General features: G+C 52.6%; 1 protein-coding gene across 3 annotated transcripts; it reads right to left on the reverse strand.

Annotated features, from left to right (window-relative positions):
• Positions 1–11548: 11548 nt before the first annotated feature.
• On the reverse strand, positions 11549–20679 carry NFATC4 (nuclear factor of activated T cells 4). 3 transcript variants are annotated; one of them, XM_068546959.1, is made up of 10 exons: positions 20465–20679; positions 18266–19361; positions 16753–16915; positions 15957–16156; positions 15491–15663; positions 14872–15012; positions 13896–13951; positions 13488–13614; positions 12713–13294; positions 11549–11969 (listed from the first exon to the last, which is right to left on the reverse strand). In XM_068546959.1, the coding sequence occupies exons 1-10, from the start codon at positions 20562–20564 to the stop codon at positions 11902–11904; spliced, it is 2706 nt and encodes a 901-aa protein (XP_068403060.1). In that variant the 5' UTR covers positions 20565–20679; the 3' UTR covers positions 11549–11901. The 3 variants fall into 3 exon arrangements, with proteins under 3 accessions (XP_068403060.1, XP_068403069.1, XP_068403079.1); XM_068546968.1 differs by lacking the exon at positions 12713–13294; XM_068546978.1 differs by lacking the exon at positions 20465–20679 and having other exon boundaries at positions 13034–13294; positions 18266–19358.
• Between the last annotated feature and the right edge of the window lie 3487 nt (positions 20680–24166).

Genomic DNA, 24166 nt, shown 5'->3' on the forward strand with positions numbered 1-24166 from the left:
AAGCAGGGTAGGCTGTGGGGAGCTTTGAGACGGGGTCTCTAACAAGGCTATGACTAATTAAAACCACTCTGGGCTTCCCTGGTGGCGCAGTGGTTGAGAATCTGCCTGCCAATGCAGGGGACACGGGTTCGAGCCCTGGTCTGGGAAGATCCCACATGCCGCGGAGCAACTGGGCCCGTGAGCCACAACTACTGAGCCTACGCGTCTGGAGCCTGTGCTCTGCAACAAGAGAGGCCGCGATAGTGAGAGGCCCGCGCACCGCAATGAAGAGTAGCCCCCGCTTGCTGCAACTAGAGAAAGCCATCGCACAGAAATGAAGACCCCACAGAGCCATAAATAAATAAATAAATAAATAAAATTAAAAAAAAAAAAAACCACTCTGAAGCTATGACCACCTCCCAGTCCCTGGCCTCTCCCATCCCATCAATCATCAAGTCTTGTAGACTGATTTCTCTTTTCTTCAACCAGTAAGTATTGAGTGCCTACCATGTGCCAAACTGTGTTCTGGGTGCTGGAGGTACATCAGTGATCACGGTCCCTGCTCTCATGGAACCTGTTTCTAGAGATGAACAACAACAACAACATAAAAAAAACATAAAACAACATAAAAAAGACATAATGATTTCATTGTAACTGTATTAAATGTTATGAAACTAAAGGAGAACTAAAAGTCCTGCAGGTTGTTTTTAATTAACTTTATTTACCCGTGTTCCCTAAACTGACCTCAGAAATTACCACTCCCCCTTATTTTGTACATATAGACTTTATTTTTAGAGCAGTTTTAGGCTCTTAGCAAAGTTGAGTGGAAAGTACAGCGTTCCCACGTCTCCTCTCTTCACATATGCACCGCCTGCCTCACTATCAACATCCCACATGGTACTTTTGTAACAATAGATGAATCAACATTGACACATCATTGCCAGCCAAAGTCGATAGTTTACATTAGGGCCCTATTTTAAAATATATATATAACAATGTAATAACACTGAGACTCACAGCTGCGGGCAGGAGGGAGCCTAAGCGCTTTCTAAGAAGGAAGTGGCATTCTTAGGTTAGTGTTTTGCACAAACAATTCATTCACTGCTTCTTCTTCTCTGACCCATGAATGTGTCCTTATCTTCTGAGATTTATTTGGTTTAGATGCCGCAGACTGCATTTGCCCAGGCTACTGCAATGACCTTTAAAGTAGTCTGCTGGTCACCAGACCATCCCCCCCACCTTCACCCCTGATTTGACTCAGAATCCAGATTCCCCAGGTAACGGAAGAATACCACTTTCTCTGTGGCATGAGTTTGCTCAGACATTTTCAGTAACTCTCTACCAGTGATTTTCCAATATTCTTATCTGTGGAACCCATTTGGTGATGACAGTAGAATATAGTGATTAAAAGCATAGGCTCTGATTTCTGTAGCCCAGAGATGACATTCTAGCTTGAAGAATCCCAATTTCTTCATCTTTAAAGAGAGGATGATAATACTACCTGGTCAAGGAGACGGGAGATTGTGGGGTATTAAATGAGATAAAACACACAAAGTGCTTACTAGAGTATGAAATAAACACTTGATAATCATTAGCTCTTAGTGTTGTTGCTATTACTACTGCTCATAGGAAATCTTAAAGGAAGTCTAAAATATGAGATATAATCAGTGCATATGATTTGAACACCATGGTTCTACTCAGCCTGCAAGACTAATCTCTCAGCCCAGTCTGATACCCCTCTACCCCCAAATTCACTGTTCACCTTTACAACATTCATACCATACCGATCCATTCACTTTGCACAGATATGTCACAGACTCTCTGAAGTTTTGTCCATGCTGTTCTTTCACTTCCTCTCTACCCATCAAAACCCTATCTACAATCTGAGGTCTCAATCAAATACTACTTCCCACTTCCTTCTGAAGACTCTCTTGGCCATTCCAACCTCTTCTTTGACCAAGTAGCACTCACTATCTTTACCAGCTGTTTCCAACCTTCCCCTTCTCGTTCTTCTTCCTCCCACCCTGGAGAATTCACATGCCAGATATACTCTCTGAGTATGACCACAGTTGTGCAAAATTCCTAGTTACAATGCTACTGGTCTCTCACGCAATAAGGTATATTAGAATGCAGGTGAGTGTGAGTGGCAGTTTTTATAGGCATAAACGTAAAGATGCTCTGTTTCATCAAGAAGAATTATTCACTAGTGTAGTGGGTTGAATAGTGTCCCACCAAAATTCATGCCTACCTGGAACCTCCGAATATGATATTATTTGGAAATGACGTCTGAAATTATTTGCAGACGTCATCAATTAAGATGAGGTCATACTGGATTAGAGTGGGCTCTGAATCTAATGGCTGGTGTCCTTGTAAGAAGAGGAGAGGACACACAGAGACACTCTCAGAGGAGTGAGAGGAGACACATGGAGGAGAAGACCATATGAAGATGGAGACAGAGAGAGATTGGAGTGATGCAAGTGGGGAACAAGCCAAGGATCACCGGGAACCACCAGCAGCTGGGAGAGGCAAGGAAAGATTCTTCCCTAGAGCCTTCAGAAGAGCATGGCCCTGCTGACACCCTGATATTGGACTTCTGGCCTCCAGAACTGTAAAAGAATAAATTTCTGTTGTTTTAAGCCACTCAGTTGGTGGTAATCTTTCAAGGCAGCCACAGGGAACTAACTAACACAACTAGCTTCAACATTTAAACTATTTTTAGTAAAAAAAAAAAAAAAAATTTGTGCTCCACTTTATAATGCCTCAGGTCTCCCCACCGCGGCAAGTAATCGAATGATCTATAGGATGCATTTGACCTCATCACATACCCGTCTTCCAGGGTTATCGCCTAAAATTCTAGAAGACAGCAGTCACAAACAGTGGTCAGCAGGAGACCTACGGGCTGAGCAGAGCCTGGGATAAGCAATAGAGCGTGATGGGGGCTCTGATGAGCTGGAGATGGAATGTCTAGTCTAAATGGGCCAGTAGGTACTCAGCTCTAGCAACTTGCTGCCAAATCTCCCCTTTCTGCTGTGCGGCACATGGGATCTTAGTTCCCTGACCAGGGATGGAACCCGCACCCCCTGCAGTGGAAGAGCAGAGTCTTAACCACTGGACCACCAGGGAAGCCCAAATCGCCCTATTTTTCAAGAAAAAAAAAATAGTAAACCTGATCTTTATGTGAAATAGAATTTTTTTTATTTTGGCAACTGTGGTAGACTGCAAAACATGGCCACACATTCCTCTCATCCCTATATGCACCCCCTTTGCCATGGCACCTTGCTGCTCCTCCCATCAGAGATGGAGTCTATTCCTCCACCCCACCCCACTGATTCTGGCCCAGCCTTGTGTCTTGAGGTGACCAATAGGACGCAGTGAGAGTGACATTTGCAATGTGAGCCAAGACCTCAAGGGGCCTTGAGACTCTGGCTTTCACCCCCTGGGAATGCTCTGCCATCACATAAAAGAGCTCAGGATCGCCTGAAGGAGGATGAGACCCCAAGTGTGGTCAGAAAGAAGCAAAGTCACCCCAGCCACTCCAGGCATCCCAGCTGAGGCCTCAGACATGGGAGTGAGGCCACCTAGGACCAACCAGCTGAACTGCTGACTGATGTAGCTGCCTAACGGTGCCCAGGTGAGACCAGCAGAAGAACTACCAGGGTAAACCACAGGATCGCCAGGAAAAGTAAGGCATCATTGTTTTAAGCCACTAAGTAGGGGTGGTTTGTTACACAGCAATAAACAGGCAGAATTATTAAAGCACCATGCCAACCAAACAAACACCTCAGTCACCAGTTAGTGATTTCGTAAATGTGAACCCCTGGAAGACAGGAATCATATCTTATCAATCTTGATGTCCTCAGTGCCTACCATTACCTGATACTATTTAATCATTGCTTTGAGAACAATAAATACAGCTATGTGGCAAACTCCTGCACAGCTGCAGTATCTATGAGGACAGGTCTTTGCTGTACATGCCTTTTCAATCCCAGCAGAGACCAACACTTTTCCCTGCAGTTCTATATTCCTTACAAAAAGAGTGATTGTTAGATAATGAATTAGTAATGCAAATTGCATAATAGAATGGAATTTGGGATGGCTGATGAGCAATGAAGCCAGAGCAAATTTTGGTGACAGTGTTACGTTTGGGAGAACAAGAGGTCACCCTGACCGACTACAACCTTAGAGAAAAAATGAGGAGTCTTGATGGAGACAGGAGGTGGAGCGTAGCCAGAGCCACCCGAAACTGGGAGACCCCAAAACCAGGTGAGACTGTGGTCAGTAGCCAATGGGGTGCTAAGTTAGGAAGTGCTAAAATTTTCAGGATGGAGAAAATAATACCAAAACAACCTAAAATGGAATTGGAACTTAATCTCCTCTGCCTTGGAAAAACATTTCATGCTCTATATCTTCACTCATGTCAAGGGTAATAAAATGTTTCAACGCCTGGTTAAATCCAAGTACTATGGCTTCTTCTGCACAGCCAGGGCATGGGGGGCTGGCCAAGTACGAGGGCAGGCCAAGGCCTTGGCCAGCTTTCTTCCTCTGCCTGTTGCCACCATGAGGGACAAGGTACAAAGGAGACTTCTCTGAGACTGAGCAACATCCTTAAAGGGCCTAAGAATGGAGGGGGAGGGGGCACAGTGGGAGCTCAAAACAAGTTCTGCCCCTCATCCGTACAGACACCCAGCCCGTATAGCCATCTCCACTCCACCCTATCAGGGAGGGACTGGGCGCTTGGACATCCTGTATTTTATCTAGCAACCTTGAGAAGGAAGGTCACCTTCTGCAGTCTCCTCTGCATGCTGCCATTTGTTACATAAACCCCTGGCACATTAGAATTGGAAGCGACCTCAGACACTGTTTGGACCAGCCCAATCCCTGCATTTTACTACTTAAGAAGTGAGCGATATCCAAACGGGAGCATGAATCCCAGGGCCTTCGATTCCAAGTCTGAAGTTCAATCTCTGGACTGTCTCTCTGCCTCATTTGAAGGCAACCCTGCATGTTTACTTTTCGTCTGATTTCACCCATGTGATAAGGAATTGGCTGCAGTACCGTGGAAAAGATTGCTTGACCTGGAGTTAAGAGATAGCCTTAGAATCCCAGCTGTGTCCCTGCGGAGCTGTGCGACTCCTAGCATTACTTAAGCCCTCTGTGCTTCAGTTTCCTCATCTATGAAAAGGGAAAGAGTAATAGGAACAACTCCCCAGGATTGTTGGGAGAGGATTAAATGAGATGGGCTTTGCAAAGGGCTTGATAAGGCGCTTGGATCAGAGTGAGCTCTACCCAAGTGTTATCTACTTCTGTTGCTGCTGTTCTTAGCACATATTTCTGAGCCTTGGTTTGGGGTTGCAGAAAACTTGGAGTTAAAACACATAAAGCATGCCCCTAATACATATCACAAAAAAATGGCAGCTTTTATTATTCACTGCACAAGGAGAGACAAAGAGTTATAAACACTGACCCTTGTCTTTAGGATCTTACAATCTAGTAGAGGAGACAGGGAAAGCTCCCTAAAAATAAATCTATGATTACTAGGGGCCACATGACTGATAATCCTGAGAAGGGGGAACCGATCTTCAAGGGGTGGTGTGTGAAATTGCAGAAGAGGATATGGGATGTGAAGTTCACAGGAGCAGGAACAGGGTCTTGCTTTTCTTAACCTTCCTCCTCCTCCCACCTGCCCACCCCACCCTTCACCTTGTTACTGCTGCCCCCTGGTGTCTGTCACCTTCCTAGCACTCCTGGGTGATAACCCAGGCGCTGTTCACTCCTGGGGCACTCTGGAGGGAGGGACTACCACCTACCCCAGGACACAGCCAAGCGTGATTGAAACTCAGCTAGGTCCTGCTGGGAAGGAAGGGGTCTCTTTTCTTCAGATTCTCCAGCCTGGACAAGGACACAAACAGCAACTGCCTAGATGGAGGGAAGGGAAGAAACCAGGAATTTATTGCACGGTGGAAAGTGCATCCAAAGTGCCTGTGACACATCCAAATGGATGCAGGGCCTGAGAGCAGTAGGTGAAGAGGCTGTGTCTCCAAAAGTTACAAATCACGGAGCTTTGGAACGGATTGCCCCTCCCCCTACTAGAGCTTCAGCTTCACTCCCTCACTGGCATCAGTACATAAATATGCTTGTGTTTTTCCTTATAACAAAAATAAACATCTCAACCCTTTTCAAGATTCGTGGTTATATATTTTGTAGAATGTTTGCCAAGTGTTGTTTATTTGTTGCTTTCTTATGAATAAACTGAGGTTATGGGTTTGGGGGAAGGATATCACAGAGCTTATGTGAGATTCTTAATGCATCATATCAGGGGACACCTGATATCAAATGACTTATTGCTGGTGATGTTAACCTTGATCGCTTGGTTAAGGTGGTGTTTGCCTGTTTCTCTACTGTAAAGTTGCTAATTTTCCTGTTTCCATATTCTATTTGTTAGAAGCAAGTCACTAAGTCCAGACCACTTTCAAGACAAAAGGAATTAAGCTCCATCTTCTAGAGCAAGGGGTATCAAAGAATTTGGGACAGTTCATTAAAACCCTCACAGTAATTAGTAGGGCTAATTTTGGAGCAGATACTTTGAGGCTTTGCAAATATCCTGTTCTTCCTTAAAGTTTTACCTACTGATTTTAGCATTCATCAATGGATCTTGCCTGTAGCAATTATTACTATGATGGTCTCATAGGAGACCATCTACCATAGTAGATTTTCTAGTTCCCTCATTCCTTCTACATTTATTAACAGGAATTCTTCTGTAAAGATGTGTCCCTCTCCCCCAGTTAGTTATTTATTCAATCATTTATTGTAGCAGTGTGGACTTACAGAGATTTATTTTATTCTTTGAATTATAATCTAATATTATCATTATTTATTACATTGCTCATATTGTTTCAGCTTTGGCCATTGGAACATCTTTTGAGTTGCCTCTTGTGTCTTTTTGATATGCATCCCCCCCCCCCTTTTTTTGCACTTACTTTCTGGTAATGCAAGTTGCTCCAGAATTACCTTGTATTTCCCCTGCCCCAGCTCTAGAATTAGCCATTTTTCCAAGGAACCCTGGTTCCTTTTATTGGAGAATGGTTTTTAGAAGCCAACATCTGGATGCTAGGTGTCTTCATTGATAATGGGGTGCCACTCCTTTTAGGCTCTCTTAGCAGACAAAGCTAACAAATATATGTAATGTATATTAACCCCTATACACACCATATCTATATTTATCTCTGTATCTATTTGTGTATGTGCGTGTATTTTATATATATTTATATAAAACAGATATCTATGGATTATAGATCTATCTATATATTTATATAGCTCTATTATATATTCTATAATATTATATATATATAATATTATGTAGATATAGACATAGATATAGATATATGTAAAACGAGCATGAGTTCATACTGATGTCTTCAACTTGAATCCAGCACCACAGGGTTTCTCCTAGCCTTCCAGCCCACACCGTGATAAACAACCCCTTCTTTCTCTGACAGTGAGAATACCTCACTACAATTTACCTACTTACTGTTCAACACTAGTATATAGGTTAAGTAGCCTCAGAATCATTAACCTGTAACAAATTTACCAACTATAATCTGTACGTATGATTCCTTTTGTCTTTAGCCTTACAGTACCCAGTCAAAACATTGTTTCCCCAAATTACTGATTTTAGCTCCTTCCCACCCACCACCACCTTTTCCATATATATTCATAATACATTTAGATTCATAAATTACACTTTGCATTCTATCCTAGGATTGAATGACTCTTTAAAAATTTGTGCATAATTAATTTCCATCTGTGTAGAGTTCTATAGATTTTGACAGTGGCACAGAGTCATGTATTCACCACCGTGAGATCACAAAAAACAGTTCCATCACCCTGAAAATTCCCATGTGCTATCCCTTTGCAGTCAACTACTCCTTGTTCTCTAAGCATTCCCCCCTGCAACCACTGATCTGTTTTGTGTCTCTACCACTGTGCCTCTTCCAGAATGCCATGTAAATACAATCACACAAAATGTAGCCACTTGAGTCTGGCTTCTTTCACTTAACAAAGTGCATTTAATATTTATTTATATTGTTGCATGAATCAATATTCCATTAATTTTTATTGCCACGTAGTATTCCACTGCTTGGATGTACTACGGTTAATCTGTTCACCTACTGAAGAACATCTTGGTTGTTTCCAGTTTGGGTTGATTATGAATAAAACTGCTATAAACATTTGGGAACAGGTTTTTGTGTGGACATAATTTTTTATTCACCAGGGTCAATATGTAGGGGAGAGATCGCTGGTGGTATCACATGGCAAGTCTATGCTTAATGTTATAAGGAATAGCCAAACTGTTGATATGTCCTTAAGTCTCTTATAGTTTAGAGGTTCCTTCCCCAACTCCTTTTTTTTCCCTTTTCTTTTCTTGGGATGTTTTGTGGAAGCAACCAGATGCTGAGGCCACTAAAACCAGCTCCCAAAAAAGCACCAAACCCCTGCGCACTTCCCACATCTGGAGTTTCCAGGAGGTACATGAGATGCCACTTCTCTGCAGCCTTCTTCCCGACACTTAGAAAGTCTGGCAGGGGGTGCACCAAGGCATCCCAGAACTGCTCCAGGCAGAGCCCAAACCCACCTGGAAGGCTACCCAGTGTGCCCTCCCCAGGTGTCTTAGAGGTCCAGAGATCCAGCCAGAGAAGAAGACTCAAAAGTTCCGGGGCAGCTGCTCCTGCACCGGAGCTCCAGGCTGCCCCGAGACCATCTCAGATTGTCCATGGAGCAAGACAGAGCCGAGGTGAGGGGAGAGGTGAGCTGCAATGTCAGGAAAGTGTGTGCCTTTCCCCTCCCTTAAGTATACTTTTCCAGGTGACCTTCCACCCAGAGCAGCCCAGACTACATCTATGAGAAGGGGGCAGGGAGCTGTTTTAGAGTCTGGAGTGGGAAGGAATGACCCTTAATTGACAGATGACTCTGGTTCTCAAACTTTCCTGTGCCGGAGAATCACCTAAGGCAGCGGTTCCCAACCTTTTTGGCACCAGGGACCAGTTTCATGGAAGACAATTTTTCTATGGATGGGCACGGAGGCGGGTGGTTCAGGCAGTGAGCAAGTGATGGGGAGAGATGGGGAGCGGCCGGCAGATGAAGCTTCGCTCGCTCGCCCGCCCGCCCGCTGCTCACCTCCTGCTGTATGGCCCAGTTCCTAATAGGACACGAACTGGTAGCGGTCCACGGCCAGGGGGTTGGGGACCACTGACCTAGGGTGCTGTTTAAAATGCAGAAACCTAGGCCTGCCCCCAGAGAATACAATTGAGCAGGTCAGGGGTTGCCTAGAAATCTGTATTTAAAAACAAAAACAAACAATAAAATAAAACAAAATAAAATAAAACCAAAAAACCTCCCTAATGACTCAAATGCAAGTGATCCTCAGACCACACTTTGAGAAACCGTGGCCAAGAAAGTCTTTTCTGGCACCAACTGAAGATCCAGCTTCCTTCTCTTCCCTCTCCCAACTCCAGCCTCAGGGAGCTGGATGTCTGTAGGAACCTGGGAAGAGACAATGACCATGGGAGTTGACCCACCCACCTCAGGATTCTAATGGGAAGAGGGGTTAGGCATGTGAAGTATGGGCCCAGAGGGCAGAACAATGTGCTGGCAGAGCAGTCACAGGGAAGCAGATGGAAGCTCTGCCCAAGGAAGAACTGTGAGGCAAATCTATTGTATCAATCCCAGCTTAAGCCCTACCATCTAGTGGGAAAGCGCCCATTATCCTTGGATAACTAAGCTTCCTAGCATGGCTATAAGGCCCCTCAGAATCCAGCCCCTGCTTCCCTCTCTGGTCCCCACTCACAGCCCCCCCACTTCCAGAACTTCACCAGTCCCACGAGCATGCCAAGCCCTCGATCTGCTGGCCCTCCCTGTTTGCCTCTGTCCTCCAAGACATGGCCCATCTGGTGGCTCTGCCTGGCCTGCCCTTCCCCTACTCTCAGCCCAGTCAGTTCCCAGGCATGCTTCAGATCCCAGTCTAGAAGTCACCCCCTGAAGTTCCCTCTGACCCCCACAGCTGGATGGAGTGCCCCTGTGCTCTGCTCCTTCTGTACCCCATGTTAAACTTGTTTACTCCCCCCGCCCAAGACCTGACATACAATCTGTACAAGAAACATTTACTGAGTTGAATTGTTGAGTTATAATGTGTGTTTACTTACTGTCACCCCATGAGGCTATGAGGTCCTCCAGGACGCACTGGCTGGCACTTAGTAGCTGCTCAATAAATGCCTGGCAATGAATGAGTGGCAGTGCTATGGCAGAGAGTGAAAGGGTCTGCCCTGGGAGGCAGCGAGTCCCCATCACTATAGCTTTTCATTCACAGAGGCTGACTCGCCGCCTGTCAGAGATCTTGGAGGGGGAGCTGAAGGGTGCTGGCCAGGATACGTGTGCCCTGGGTCCCTCCTGCTGTGGGTGGGTACCTTTGAGAAGCAGCCATGGCCCAGTGAGCCAATCACCTGATATCAGGCTGGTTCGCAGTAGTTTGTGTTCAGGAAGATAAAGGAAATTCATTGCAAAGCAGCAGTGACAAGACCAGGGGTCATCCTGGTTCTCCTGTCCTCCATTCCAGAGCCAGCTTCTGTCACACCCACAGCGGAACACATGGGCACTTGCCAGGCCTGCCTAGATGCACTGGACATACCAGCCTTGAGATGAGGCAAGTCTCCCAAGTACTAACACCCGGAATATCTTTGGGGTATGGCCCCCTGCAGCTGGGCTAGTGGTACTCAGTGCCTGCTGTATGCCAGGCTCTCCCCAACCCACTGGGGACTTGGCCCCCTAGGCTGTCAAGACATGGGGCAAACCAGGTTTCCAGGCCGGGCCTGTCAGTGGTGATATGTGGGTATACCTGTGGGAAAGGCCGGAGCTCAGGCAATGTCAGGGCATCTGGGGAGCTGCTTGGCTTCTTGCAGTCTACCTCTGAAACATAGATCTTTCCAGAATGTCTTCACAGACCCCAAAGGTTGGAGAATCCAGAGTGTGGATGGACCCACGCCAGCCCTCCCTCATCTCCTACCCTGCTCCAGGGAGATAAGCTTCAGGGGCCTGACCTCCATGGGTTAGGATATTTGAGGGTGGGCTGGGGGCAGGAGCCCAGGAGTGCAGCGTTCAACCTGCTATTGATTAGCTGTGTGACATAGGGCAAGCCCCTTTCCCTCTCTGAGCCACAGAGTCCTCCTTTGTAAATGAGGGAGAGGGACTAGACTGGTGTTTCCTGACCTTGGCCATGAATCAGAATCATCTTGGTGGTGGCAAGAGAAAGTAACTTGAAAATACACAGATTTTCCCAAAGCTCCTAAAGGAATCTGAATCCCCAGGGAGGAGAGGTCTACAAACCCTGGCTCCCGACCTCACCCCAGTTAGGGAGCCTCTGGGACCCTCCAAACCCTCCCCACCCCCTTGCACTGATACTCTTTGGGATGCAATCTTCCCAGCCACATCCCATCCCTTTCCAGGTTCTAAGCCTCCTCTGGCCAGGGCTAGAGTAAGCTGCCCCATCTCTCTCTCCAAAGAGTTTTGGAGCCTGAAACACTAGTCAGCGAGCAGTTTATTACCCATCACCCTGTCCCAGCCTCCCAGCACCGTGGTCTGTACACAGTCTAGACACGGCCTTCACTCCAGCAGTCCTCCAGTCCTCACTCCCAGTCCCCACCCAGGGTCCACCCCAATCCCAGTCCTCCACACTCTCCCGCCCCCAGCCCTCCAAGGCAGCACCAGGCCCCGGGGGCCACACCTCAGCCAGGGGAGGGAAGGGAGGGCAGGGGAGAGGAGGCAAGAAACTGGGGAAAGAGGAACCAGATTGGCCCCCAAGCCTCTGGAACCGCCATCCCAGGATGAAGGGAAAGTGGGCAGGGCAGGGGGGAGCGGGGGCCAGGCGATGGTTCAGGCGGGAGGCTCTTCTCCAGGAGGTGCAGGGAAGCCACTCAGGTCTCGGCCAATGATCTCACTCACTGTAAAGGAGGGGCAGTTGAGAGACTGGGCAAGGGGCAGGTCGCCTCCTTTTCCAGAGACCCCCAATCCATTCCAGGCAGGCCTCCGTCTAGGATGCCTCCAGGCTCCTCCTGCACTGGCTTCTCTACCACTGGGCCTCAGTTTCCCCACTGTGTCCTGACACCTGCTCTCAATCAAATCTTGCTGAACTTCATCCACGTGGGTTCTCAGGCCCCCATGCAGCCCCTTCCTGCTGGCTTGGCCTGCAGTGTCAGGGCAATCGCTGTCAGCAGGGCCGGAGGTGGGTGTAGCCAGTGGGAGGAAAGAGAGGCGAAATAGGAAGGCTCCTCATCACCAATCCAGACCACTGTCACCAGGTTTAGGGGGAAGCTGAGGCAAGGGAAAACATGCTTGACTGGGACACCAGCAAGCCACTGTCCCTCTCTGAAATTCACTGCCTGAATCTGCAAATTGAGGGAGCTAGATTGAATGATCTTGCAAGTACTTCTAGCCCTGAGATTTTGTGATCTGGGGCCAAGGGCCGAGGCAGGAGAAAGGTTAGGCAGGTACTCCGTGCCCCCTTCAGAATTCAACTGGATTCAACTGGCCACACGCACCAAGCCCTGGCCTCCTTAGGCCCTCCAACTGGCCCTGAGGGACCACGGAGGCCCAACCTCTGGGAAGCCAAGCTCCAGCCCTCAGCAAACATGCAGAGCAATCTCTTGCACACACTCACACTCGCAGCGCCTGGTCCCACACCCACCTTCCTCCAGCGTGATACCCTGGATAGGGACACTGTCTCGGAAGCCGCTGCTGTAGCCACCCCTGGATTTCTCCTGCTCCGGAGCCCCCTCCCCAGGGCCATAGCTTGGCCCTACCTCATTGTATCCCTCAGCAGGTGGGGGGTGAACACTGCTCTGAGGAGTGAAGGGGCCTTCAAGTGGTGGGGATGAAGGCAGTGGAGGCCGGAAGGGGGCTGGAGGAGGGAACGGCAGCCCCAGGGGAAAGGGGGAGCCCCGTCCTCCATAGGGGTCACTAGGGAAGGGCCGGGGAAGGAATGAGACTGGAGGTGGGCGGGCACAACCTGTGGTACCCCCAGTCTCAGGGAACATCCGCGGGCCAGGTCTGTAGGATGGTGGGGGCCCCGTCTGGGGGTACAGAGGGGGCGTGCCATAGCTGAAGCCTTCTGACAGGTAAGGAGTTTCATAAGCAGGGTCTTCATGGGGATAGGAGGGGTAGGGGGGCCTGGGTGGTGAGAAGTCCATGTCAGAGCCAAAATGGGGGCCCGATGCTGAAGGGAAGCCCCGGAGAGATGCGTCTGGTAGAGGCTCTTCCTTGAAGATCACTGGGCGGATGGGAAGGAGGAGGACACGCTGGTGAGAGGGCTGGCAGTCTCCCCGCCACACACTCTCCAACCATCTCTTCATCCCTAGGTCTCATCCCTCCCTTGATCCCTCACCATGGGGCACTGCATCCCTGTGCCCCTGCATCGGTCCCCACATCCGCATCCCCCCACCATGGGCTGTTCCAGAGCGCACCAGGCAGGAACTTGAAACTCTGGGTAGGACTGCGCTTCCTCCGCCCGTTGGAGACGTAAAAGTAGACCTGGACTGGCCGGGACACCCGCTTGTTGCTGTACTCAGGGATGGTCAGGGTCAGCGTCACCTGGGGGAGAGCAGAGGATGAGGCAGGGAGCCCTCAGGGATCTAAGCTCAGCCCAGCCCTTCCCAGTACCCTAACTCCACCTCCTGGCTTTTTCCATTTACAAAGGAGCAAAGTTCATTCCCTAGAGGTGTCCCTGCTTCCAGAGTGGCCAGGTTGCCTCCTCTAGAAAAGAACAGGTAGCTTCTGGAGTCCACTCTCAAGCGCAAGGGGGCCGGCTGAGAATTTCCTGACTTCTCCCACCCCGCCCCCACCCCCAGGGGGGACCCTAGTAACACGGGTACCTCATTGCTCTGCGACCGGTTCACTGTGGCCTCCTCCTCCCATTGCAGCTTTCCATCTGTGCAGGAAGAACAGGGAGCTCCAGCCCAGCCGCACGGCCCCTACCCCTTGCCCCGTGCCCAGGCCTCTGCCATTTCCCCTCCTGCTGGAGCCAAGGCCAGACTCAGAAGGTCCTGACAAGGCCTAGCTCACAGAGGAGCCCACTGCATGTTTACTCAACCGAACAGAACAGGCAGGGTTTAAAACTGTCTCCAAGATCTAGAGCCACAAGCTGAGGCCAAGAGAAATGGCAGGGCCAGTCCAGGGACTAGAAACAACTCTTGAGCCCTCTCACCCAACTGTAAATGTCCCCTCCCATGACAGAGCTGGAAAGAAGTTCAAGGGTCAGAAAGGGTCTCAGCTTGAAGGGAGGCTATGAGACCCCAAGTCTCATGACCTAGAACCTCTGACTCTGCTCTGATATGGTCCTAGGGCGCTAAACTCGAGGATGGGGCTGGGGCTTTGGGTGGGCAGGGTTGGGGAGAGCAGAGGTCTCAGGTTGGTGAGTATACCTGGGCCCCTCAGTCTTCCCTTCTCCACCCCGGCAGCTCTATTCTGGGGCACCTCACAGCCTCCTGTAATCAGAGCTGTGCTGCCAGCCCCATAACTCAGGAGGGGCTCAGGGTCCAGCTGTGAGGGTATAGGTCACCTCTTCCCTTCTCACCTTCCCCAGCCACATGGGGGTAAATTAGTTCAAAGCTGACTCCTCAATAAAAGAATGTGTATTTCTTACATTTATTTGCCATCCTGAGCGTTTCAGATGCCTAGAGTACGCATGGGAAGGAGACAGTAAAACAGGACGGGCAGTCTATCTGCCCCATTTTACAGATAAGGAAATTGAGGCTCAACTTGCTAGTTTAGAGGCAGTGCCAGAGATCGTTCACCCTCTCGTTCCAAGCTCTTCCTGCCTGCCTTCCCCCCCTCCCCACAGATACTCACCAGGGCCCCTCTCGATGAACACCACCTTGGAGTCTGGCAGGAAGTTGGAGCCGGTCAGCACTAGTTCCTCCCCTCCCGTCACGGAGCAGGCACTGGGGCTGTAGGCCTCCACCTGGGGCAGCTCCTGAGCTGAGCGCTGGGCTGCAGAGCAGTGCAGGAAAGGCCTGGCTGGCTGGTATGGAGAGGACAGCCTCCTGTGCCCCAACCCTCCCTAGAATAACTGTCACAGGGCCCTGGAGGAGCCCTCCTCAGAAGCAGACACGCAAGAAAAACAATGGTCTCCCTGGGGTCACACAGACCATGTAAGGAACCACTCCTGGGCAGAAAGAGAGAGATGAACAGGGTAGGCCTTAGAGCTATGCAAACAAATACATGGGGGATACCCAGGGGCAGATGGAGGACAGGGTTGCTCTGGTCCAACCCAGAGGCACAATCCGCAGCAGGGGCAAAGTAGAACACTTCCCCCAGCCCATCCATGATAGAAATAAGGGCTGGGTCCTTTACAGGTGTCCCCAGGACCAGCAGGGCACCGCACATTCTGCAGAGGAGATGGGCAGACAGACACACAGACAAGAAGTTAGCCAGAGACAGAGAGATGCTACAGGGCTTCTTTGCTCACAGCACTCGATGGGCACCGATGCTGTCTGCACCGAGATGACCTTCCCGCTGCCTTGGGGCACGTGTACCCTGAATACCAGCCGCACGCGTGTGTTCTTGCGCCCGATGTCCGTCTCACCCTTCCGCAGCTCAATGTCTGAATTCCGAAGCTTCAGGATTCCGGCACAGTCAATGCTGAAGCCAAAGAATGGAAGGCAAGCCCTCCCAGCTGATGCCAGAATCACCCTCCATCCAAAGCCCTAAATGACCTTCTCTGGGAGACTACGGGGGGCTATTTGAACCCAGAGGTGGCCTCTCCAGAGTGCTCCCCAGCCCCAAAGTCCTCTTTAGATGGTGAGAACACCTGACACCTCCTAGGGATGATGTCTAACTCTTCTGGGGAGAGGAAGAGTGGACCTAGCTTAGACCCCATGGAAAAGGCTAGTCCTCAAGCCCGAAGAATAAAGAGAAGTGGAGTGGGAACCTACTTGGCTGCCATGTTGTTCTCAGGAAGCAGGGTCATCTCCAACACCTTGGTACCACTGACTACAGCTTCGTAGCTGGCCGTGGCCACCATCTTGCCCGTGATACGGTGCACCTGATAGAAGGCGTGAGGTCGCAGGTTCCTCTCATCTGCGGTGCCAATGAACATCTGTAGGGTCAGTGGCTTCTCACTGTAGCCTAGGAGCTGGCAGAGGGAGGCAAAGGCCACCCAATTGAAATCCCCACTGTCCCATCCTTCATCCATCCCTAAGTTTTCAGTCCACCCCTGGAGAGGAGTGAAAGATAAAGGATATCCTGGAAGGGATTTCCAGGGGGGATTGGGCACTAGTTTCTCCACCAGTTGTGTCGAAAACGTGGCCTGGAGTTCACAGTGTTATTCTTGGAATGAGGCCCAAACTGGGCTGGGCAAAGGGGAAAATCTTCCAAGGGAGACTGGCCCAACTCAACAGAGACAACCTAACTCCCAGTGAACTTTGGCCTCAGCCTGACCCCTCCCCCAGATCTGGCAGGCCACCATTTTCCAGAGCAGACATAAGGCTGGTGTCCCATGGGATGAGTGGAGCGCGGGTGGAGGGACAGACGAGTAGAAAGTACATCCGGGTCCTTGAAGTGCACCCTTCCTCCCCCAACACCAGTCCCTCCCCCAGGCCGCCTGCAGGGTCATTGCTGAGAGGGAGTGTGGGAAAGGGCAGTGCCATGGGTCTGCACAGCTGGAGCCCATGTGTAGGGATCTGGGACTGGAGAGGAGAGAGGCTACCAGGCCTGGCTTCTGCCCCTTACCTTGACAATGGGGTGACCACCAGGGGCAGCTTTGACAGCTCCCCGGCTGCCCTCTGTCTCATAGTGGGCCCGGTGGTGGGCTCTGGGCTGCACCTCGATCCTCAGCTCCAGCTGCTCATACTGGCTGGGCAGAGGCCAGTCCAGCGGGGGGAGGGCAGAAGTCCTGGACAGAGACAGAGAGAAGAGCACTGATCACCCGCAGCCTCACACCCCAGTCAGGGCAGCCCTGGGTCCCAGCTCCCCAGGATGTGAGGGAGGAAGCGGCGGTGGGTATGGGAGAAAGAAAATTATAGCCGAAGTAAAACAGTCCACAAGTCCAGAAGCAGGGGAGATGGGGGACAGACCCCTCAGAGCCCCTTGAGATGAGGGTATGTAAATGGGCACCAGGACTGAGACTCCCTTCTTCCCAGCTCTGAACACAGGGTCTGGATACAGAGGAACCCCAAGCCCAGTTTAACCCCCAGGCCTGGATAGGAAGAGTCAAGTAAAGAAGCACAACTTCAGGGACTTCCCTGGTGGTCCAGTGGTTAGGACTCTGCCGTTCCACTGCAGGGGTCATGGGTTTGATCCCTGGTCGGGGAACTAAGATCCCACATTTAAAAAAAAAAAAAAGAAAGAAGAAGCACAACTTCAGACCAGAAAAGTTCTCAGAAATTAACCCCTTTGTTAATTTGTTAACCCCGAATAAAGAAACTGAGGGTAGAACGTAGAGGGCAAGTGGGCAAGCCAGCAACTGACAGAGCCGGGACTGAGCACATCCGTTCCCAGGCCAGCGCCCTTTCCACTAGCTGGGGCTGGACAGGTGGGTTCCAGAGACCTGGGGGTTACGGATCTGCAACTTTCCTGTAGTGAGCACCCAGATACCCTAGGCCAGGGAGTCTCAACTGGTAACTGCCCCCAGGTGATACTTGGCAATGTCTGGAAACAACTAAGGGAAACTTTTCTGGATGGAGCCAGCTTGATCTGACATCCAAGGTTTAGGATTATTGAAATGGACAAGGTTCTTTGAGGGTGAAAGGTGTAGAAAAACAGCAAGAACTGCTTGGTTTAATATGAATTCTTTGACTTGCAAATACATGCTACTTTATTCAAATTTAGCAGGTATACTTTTAAGCCACAAGTCAGGCCCTAGAAATTCAGTTAGAGAAGGGAGACTTCCTGCTGCCCATTGTAGGGCTGAAATCCAGCCCATGTTCCAGCACAGAGCTGGGGGTGGAGGACACCCTAGAGGAATTCCTCCTTTACCCACATGGTCCTTCTGGGGCTGGAGGGGCTTTTTCTAATTGATCCACAGGGAGTGACTGTCCTTTTGCAAATCATCTGTCCAAAGGGGGTGCGTTTTTAAAATTCTCCCTAAAACTGAGTAGTTTGCCAGCAGCCAAGCTGGTAGCAGATTCTCTTTGGAAATGCCAAGGGCACAGAACTAGGACCTTTTTTCAAACCCATCCCTTGACCCTCCTGCTCCCTGGGTGAGATGACTGGAGACAGCAGTGGTGTCAGACACGACCCTCACCTGAAGATGGGGCTGTGTCCCCCAATCCGGGCCTTGGACCAAGCCAGTGGGGAAGGCACCGCCAGGTAGTCCATGCCGGCCACCTCCTTCCGAGGACCCCCGGGAGGAGCCCCGGCCTCCTCTACTCCTGAAGGCAGCTTCCCATTGCACGGGGCAGGCTCCTCAGACCGAGGCAGGGCCACCGCCTGCTCGCTGGAAGTCCTCCGGGTCTTCTGGGGGATGCTCTCGGCTGGTGGGGCCCCCGCATAGTCAAAGGGGCCAGGGGAGCCAGGGTCCCGGACCAGAGGCAATGGGGGTGGTGGAGGTGGCTCAGGCCCCTCCTCCCCTAGGCTGCCTCGGCGGGACAGAGCTGGGGAGGCCGAAGATGGGGTTCCCGAGCTGGAATAGCGCCGCTTGCCACATGGAGAGGCAGGTCGTGGGGAAGCTGGGGTGGGCCCAGGAGCGCTGAGGAGTAGCCAGCTATCCTCTGGACCCCGGCCTCCAGGGCTCGGACCATACAGGCTCCAGGGGTCATCGGGGGTCCACGGCCTAGGGGAGGCCCGGGGTGAGGGCAGTGGGGAGCCCAGGCCAAAGCGGGAGGCCGCCTCATTTAGCTCAGACTCCACCTCGTCACAGGCTGCATACAAGGCTGCCTCGTCGGAGGCATCTGAGAAGAAGCTCCAGGAAGACAGGCTGCTGCTGCCAGGGCTCGGGCTGAAGAAGGGGCCCCCGCCCTGGCCCCCTGCCTCTCGGTAGCCTCCAAAGCCTTCCGGTGGGGGGTAATCCCTGGGGGAGCCTTCCCCCCAGGCATCTGGGTTGTCCTCCAGCGCAGCTGGCGGGTCAGGAGTGGGAGAGATAGAGGTGATGCGGATGCTGGGACACTCAAGAACACGGCCTCCCCCAGCCCCCCCGGAGCCCCCTCCCGGCCCCCCCAGCCTCACTGACCGGGCTGGCTGGCTCTCCCAAGTGCCAGGTGAGGGGGCCGGGCGGGGTGGTGGGGAGTGCATGCCAGGCCGAGGGGGTGGAGGCCGGGGAATGCCAATAGGGGCAGCGCCATAGGGAGGGGGCTCCCCCAGGCCCAGACGGCAGCATGGTGGGGTGTCCTCTGAGTCCAGTTCTGTCAAAATGGGAAGGGAAGGGGACAGAGAGAGGGATGTCACAGGAGACGGGGAGAGAGAGAAGCAGGTGAGATGTCTAGGTTCCTTGAGCGGGCAGCCTCCAAAGGCTGGTATGCTGCCCCCTCCTCAGCAAAGAGAGGTCTCGGAGATGCCCTTCAGAGCCACAAAGACAAAAGCAAAGTTGGCCTTGGGAAGGTGGAGGAGATGGAGCCAGACGTGTCAGGTCTTTTCCTACTCAGAGAACCTCACACTCTGAGCTCCTGGCCCTGGGACCTGGGGTACCAGACGGGGCGGGTCTCAAGGTAAGGGAGGCGGGTCGAGAGGGGCTGGAGCTGGGCCCGGAGGCGTGTTTAAGGAAGCATTGGGCTGAGCTGGGGGCGACTCACACATGAACCCAATTAGCAGCGGTTCCCAAACCCCCAAACGGCGCTGGCAGGAGCCCCAGTTGCCATCGCAACGGTGGCCAGGGGAAGGGGGGCTCCAGGGCTGTGATGACAAGGGAAGGTGGCTCCTCCCTCACTCCCCCCAATCTGGGGGCGGGGGTGCAGCGGAGGGGTGCCGCGCGCCGGCCGGGCGAGGGAGGGGGTGGCGCGGGCTGCGCGTATTCCGTGCGAGCGGCGGCCTCCGCCCCCGGCTCAATCCCCGCCATCTGCCTCTCATTGCGGCCAGACGGGGGAGGGGGAGGGGGAGGGGCGCCCCGGCTGGGCCTGAGAGCGCCCCCAGCCCCTGGCGTCCCGTCTGCGGGCCCAGGGCTCGGTCCCCGAGGGGCAAGCTCCGGAGCCCAATCTCCCCTTTCCCTGGCAGAGCCCGGGGCTCTCGGGACCGCTGTTCCCTCCCGCCCCGCATCCCAGTGACAGCCCAGCCGAGAGGCGGCGCGCAGCCAACGGCACCCCCCCACCCCCACCCCAGTCACGACCTAAAAAGGAGAAAGTGGTGCCGGGTCCCCAGCCTCACCTCCGCAGACCCCCGAGCCCCGCACCTCCCCTCAACCTCTGAGCCCCTCATTTCACACCCCAGGCTCTCTGCCCGAAAGTCCCCAGACTCAAGATCCCTGCGCCCTTCCCTCACGGACCCCAAGACCCCTTCCCAGCCCCGCACTGACCTTCCCCCGACCCCCCCGCGCCCAGCGGGGGGGCCTCCTTTTCCTCCCCGAACACCAGCTTAAATTCCAGCTCCTCATCCTCGCAGCTTGCTGCCCCCATGGATCCGGCCAGAGCCCCCAGGTCCCGGTCTGGGTGGGAGGGGGGATCTCAGGAGGCTGCAGTATCTTGACCCGTGGCTCCCTCCCTCCCTTCTCTGAGACGCCCCCTCCTCCGCCGCTGCCGCCTCCCTCCGGACGCCCCCTCGTTATTATAGAAACTTTTCCAAACTTTTTTCCCCAAACTTCTTCAAAGTGCCCCCCCAGCCTGTCTCTGATTGGCTGCCCGGGATGCTCCAGCCCCTCCTCCAGGGATGAGATGGGAAAACCACGCGCCCCTTGTCCCCCCCCTTACTCCCTCCCTCCCTCCCTCCCTTCCTCCCTCCCTCTCTCTCTCTCTCCTCTCTCTCCAGTCCCTCCCCCTCAAAAAAAAAAAAAAAAAAAAAAAGAACAAAACTGAATTGGAAAACGGTCTCTCAAGCGTGGTAGGACCATAATGATGCCTATTGGCCAGCAGTTGTGACAATCATTTCCCCGCACGGAGCACTACCACCACAATCCCCAACTTAGTCTAAGTTCAGGGGCTCCGGGTCCGAGCGCCTTAAAGGGGACACATCCTGGGCCCAAAGTGTAGAGGGCCCATGGAAGACACTTTCTGAAGAACTGTGCAGCCAGCAACTAGCAAGGAAGGACCACTTCTCCTCCCCTTTTCCTCCAAGCCTAAGGCCGGCCAGGCTCTGGGGTGCAGAATGGCTCCAGGCTGCTCTGAAGAGGAGAAGGCCATTCCTTTGAAGACCCTAGCCTAAGGCCGCTCTGCCTAGGCCTTCTGGAAGCCTTTGACCTGCCGAATCAGGCCCTCCACCGGTCATCTCTCCCCCTCCCCCCAAAATGAAGAACATTTAGTGGTCTTGGGTCACTGTTCAAAGGTCCACGGCTCCTGATGGGCGAGGATCCAGGCCGGACTTTACCGCTGCCCTAGTCTCAGCCGCCCAGAGGGGCCATTAATTAGCCCCTTAGGGAAGTCGGCTCCCTCCTCCCTAGAACCGTAGGCTGGAATGAATCTCGCATCCGATGGCAACCCGCTCCAGCTCTCCTGATAATCCTGACCAGCTTTACCAGAGCCCCGCAGCCCAGCGACCTTGTGGGCCCCAGCGTTGGACACCTGTCACCTGGGCGGGAGGAGGAAGGAAGACTCGGACTGGAGTTTCTAGGAAGGGCAGGCATGGTGGGGCCCTGTCGTGTGAGAGGGATTTAGATCGAGATTAGTTACTTGGACGCCGGACTGGGGCGGGGGGCGGGAGGTGGGAGGTGGGAGGCGGGTACCATTCCGCCTAGCAGACCGTAGGCTACAAACCTGTCTAACAAGCCGCAGCTATCTTTAATCTAAATCCCTCCGGCTCAGGGCCGCGCCCCCAGCGGCGCCCCAGCCCCGCATCTAAAGGGTTAAGCGACGGCCCTCGGGTCAGACGTTTACAAACACTCCGCAGCCGGGGTGGGACCGCGCCCGTTACTCTAATGAGAAACAGGCTCGGCGGGGCCGGGAAAGAGGGGAGGGCTGGCCCGGCCCGGCCGGCCCGAGCTCCGCTGTGGCCGATGCAGCTCCCCTCCCTTCCCTCCCGTCCTTCCTCTGGCCCGCCCTGGGGACCCCCCCAGCCCCGGGGGACACCAGTGACGTGCGGAGCTGCGCCGGCGGCGAGCCCAGGGCCCAGACGCCGGAGGGGCGGGGAGAAGAAGCCAGGCGGGCGGGCAGGGAAGAATGTTCCGAGGCCAAGCGGGGAGGCGGCCTGGTTTGATTTTTTTTTTTTTTTCTTTTCTTTTTTTTCCCCTTCGGTTGGTCTCCTCAGGTTACATTTCCCTTCCAGCTTCATCTCGGAAATAAAGGAAGGAGAGACCCACGGGGAGGGAGAGCGAGGAACATCCTGAAACGTCCGGCCAGCCTCCACCTAAGAGGCGGGCAGAGGAACGTGGGAAGCGGAGGCGAGAAGGGCAGGGGTAGAGACCTCGACCCCGCTCCAGCCCCTGATCTCACACACGCCGCCCCCGCCCTGCCCGCCTCCGCAGCACAAGCAGACGTGCACATTCTTTTCAAATGTCATATTTCCTTTGATCCTGGGCAGCGCTTCTCCATGTGTCTGGCTCAGCTCCTGCCCAGCCTGCCGCTCCCCCCTCTCACCCCACTTTGTGTATTTTCCTGGAGGTCCCTCCCCGTCCTCCCAGCATCTGGAAGGCCCTGAAGGCTGGCGTTGGCGCACATTCCCCTGGCGACTCTGGCCTCGCCTTCCAGTGACTCAATTTCCCCTCTGCCGGTGGGGGCCAGGGGGTGCGGGCGGAGAAAAGAGTTGTTGAGCGTAAATGTCGTATGAACGAGCTTGCAGGCTGCTCAGAGCGCCAGGCTTCCCTCGGTGGGGAGTGGAAGGGGGATCCCCTCGACTCTGAAAACCCTCGGATCTGTCTCGGCTGCAGCAGAGGGATGGAACTTATGACTTCTGCACGTCCTGCCAGAGGAAGAGTGGATAGTTCTAGGTTTAGGTTGCCCTACACATCTGCCCCCTGGCGACCGCAAGGACTCAGCCGCCCTCCCTCCCGCAGGTCCGATTTCTCGCCCGTCAGGCCTTTGTCCTCGCTCGGCTGCCCCCTAGCGCACACACCTGAGCACAGCTCCGCTTTCTCACCTTGTGTTCGTGGAGCGCTTTGACTTCTGCTCTCCACTTTCATAAGCATGATTCAACGCCTTGGAGGTGGACTTTCTTTTTATTTCTTTTTTTTTTCTTTTCAGTTACACAAAATACAGTCTCCTTGTAAACGATTCAAGCCATACAAAAATATATAGTAAGCTTCGATTGCTACTCCGCCATTTTGTACAAATTTGTTAACCTATATATGCACACATGCCTGCTCTTTCTGTGTACTTCAGACCATGCTGCAAGCATATTTCTTGACTTGCTTTTTGGTTTTTTCCCAGTTAGCAAATGGCTTGGAGAGCTTTTCCTGTCAATACACGTGCATCTGAAAATAGTAATAAAAGCGTCCATCTCTTTGTTTGAGGTTAGTGACAGAGCTAGGTCTGGAACCCAGGTGTCCTGGGTCCTTGTCCAGTGCTAATTCCACTATACCACATTATACATAGGAATCTGTTTTAGGGTGGGCTTTCCCCAAAAAATCAGAGCCTGAAAAAAGAATGAGATGCAGGTAGTTTATTGCAGAGAGCAATCACAAGGGACAAAAGTGGGGGACTGGGAAGAGTGAAATGGGAAAGAAGGAAAGCCATCCAAGGGTGTGATGTGGAGCTGGTTACCACCCTGAGCAACTGGAACATTGTCCCCCTGGGCACCTTCTGTGGAGCCATACAGAATGTGATTCAAGAGATGGGATATTTATCCACTTGCCCTCACCCCCAATTGTCAAAAGTTGCCCCTTGAGTGTTAATTCCCTCACTCTTCCAGTTTTACACAAGGGTCAGAAAACGGTAGGTGTCCCACAAGGCTGCAGCAAAGAAGCCCCTGGGCAAGGGGCAAAAAAGATAGGAGCTGTGCCTGTGAGTAGGTACTGTCAGGTGACATGGACAAGCAGTTGGTTGCCACAGTAATAGCTGGAGTAAAAAGATGGATGGACAGTAAGTGAGGCAATTAAGATGTGTCCTATACAGCAGGGATCCCCAACCCCCCA

The sequence above is a fragment of the Eschrichtius robustus genome, chromosome 1 (genome assembly GCF_028021215.1).
Source record: "Eschrichtius robustus isolate mEscRob2 chromosome 1, mEscRob2.pri, whole genome shotgun sequence".
Lineage (NCBI taxonomy): Eukaryota > Metazoa > Chordata > Mammalia > Artiodactyla > Eschrichtiidae > Eschrichtius > Eschrichtius robustus.

Excerpts from the sequence above, each read along its gene's own strand:
- NFATC4 (XM_068546959.1), bottom strand. The coding sequence starts at position 20,564 with ATGGGGGCAGCAAGCTGCGAGGATGAGGAGCTGGAATTTAAGCTGGTG. Across the intron at positions 15,664-15,956 it reads GAGAACAACATGGCAGCCAA|CATTGACTGTGCCGGAATCC; the intron begins GTAGGTTCCCAC and ends CTTTGGCTTCAG. Across the intron at positions 13,952-14,871 it reads GTTCATCGAGAGGGGCCCTG|ATGGAAAGCTGCAATGGGAG; the intron begins GTGAGTATCTGT and ends CTTCCTGCACAG.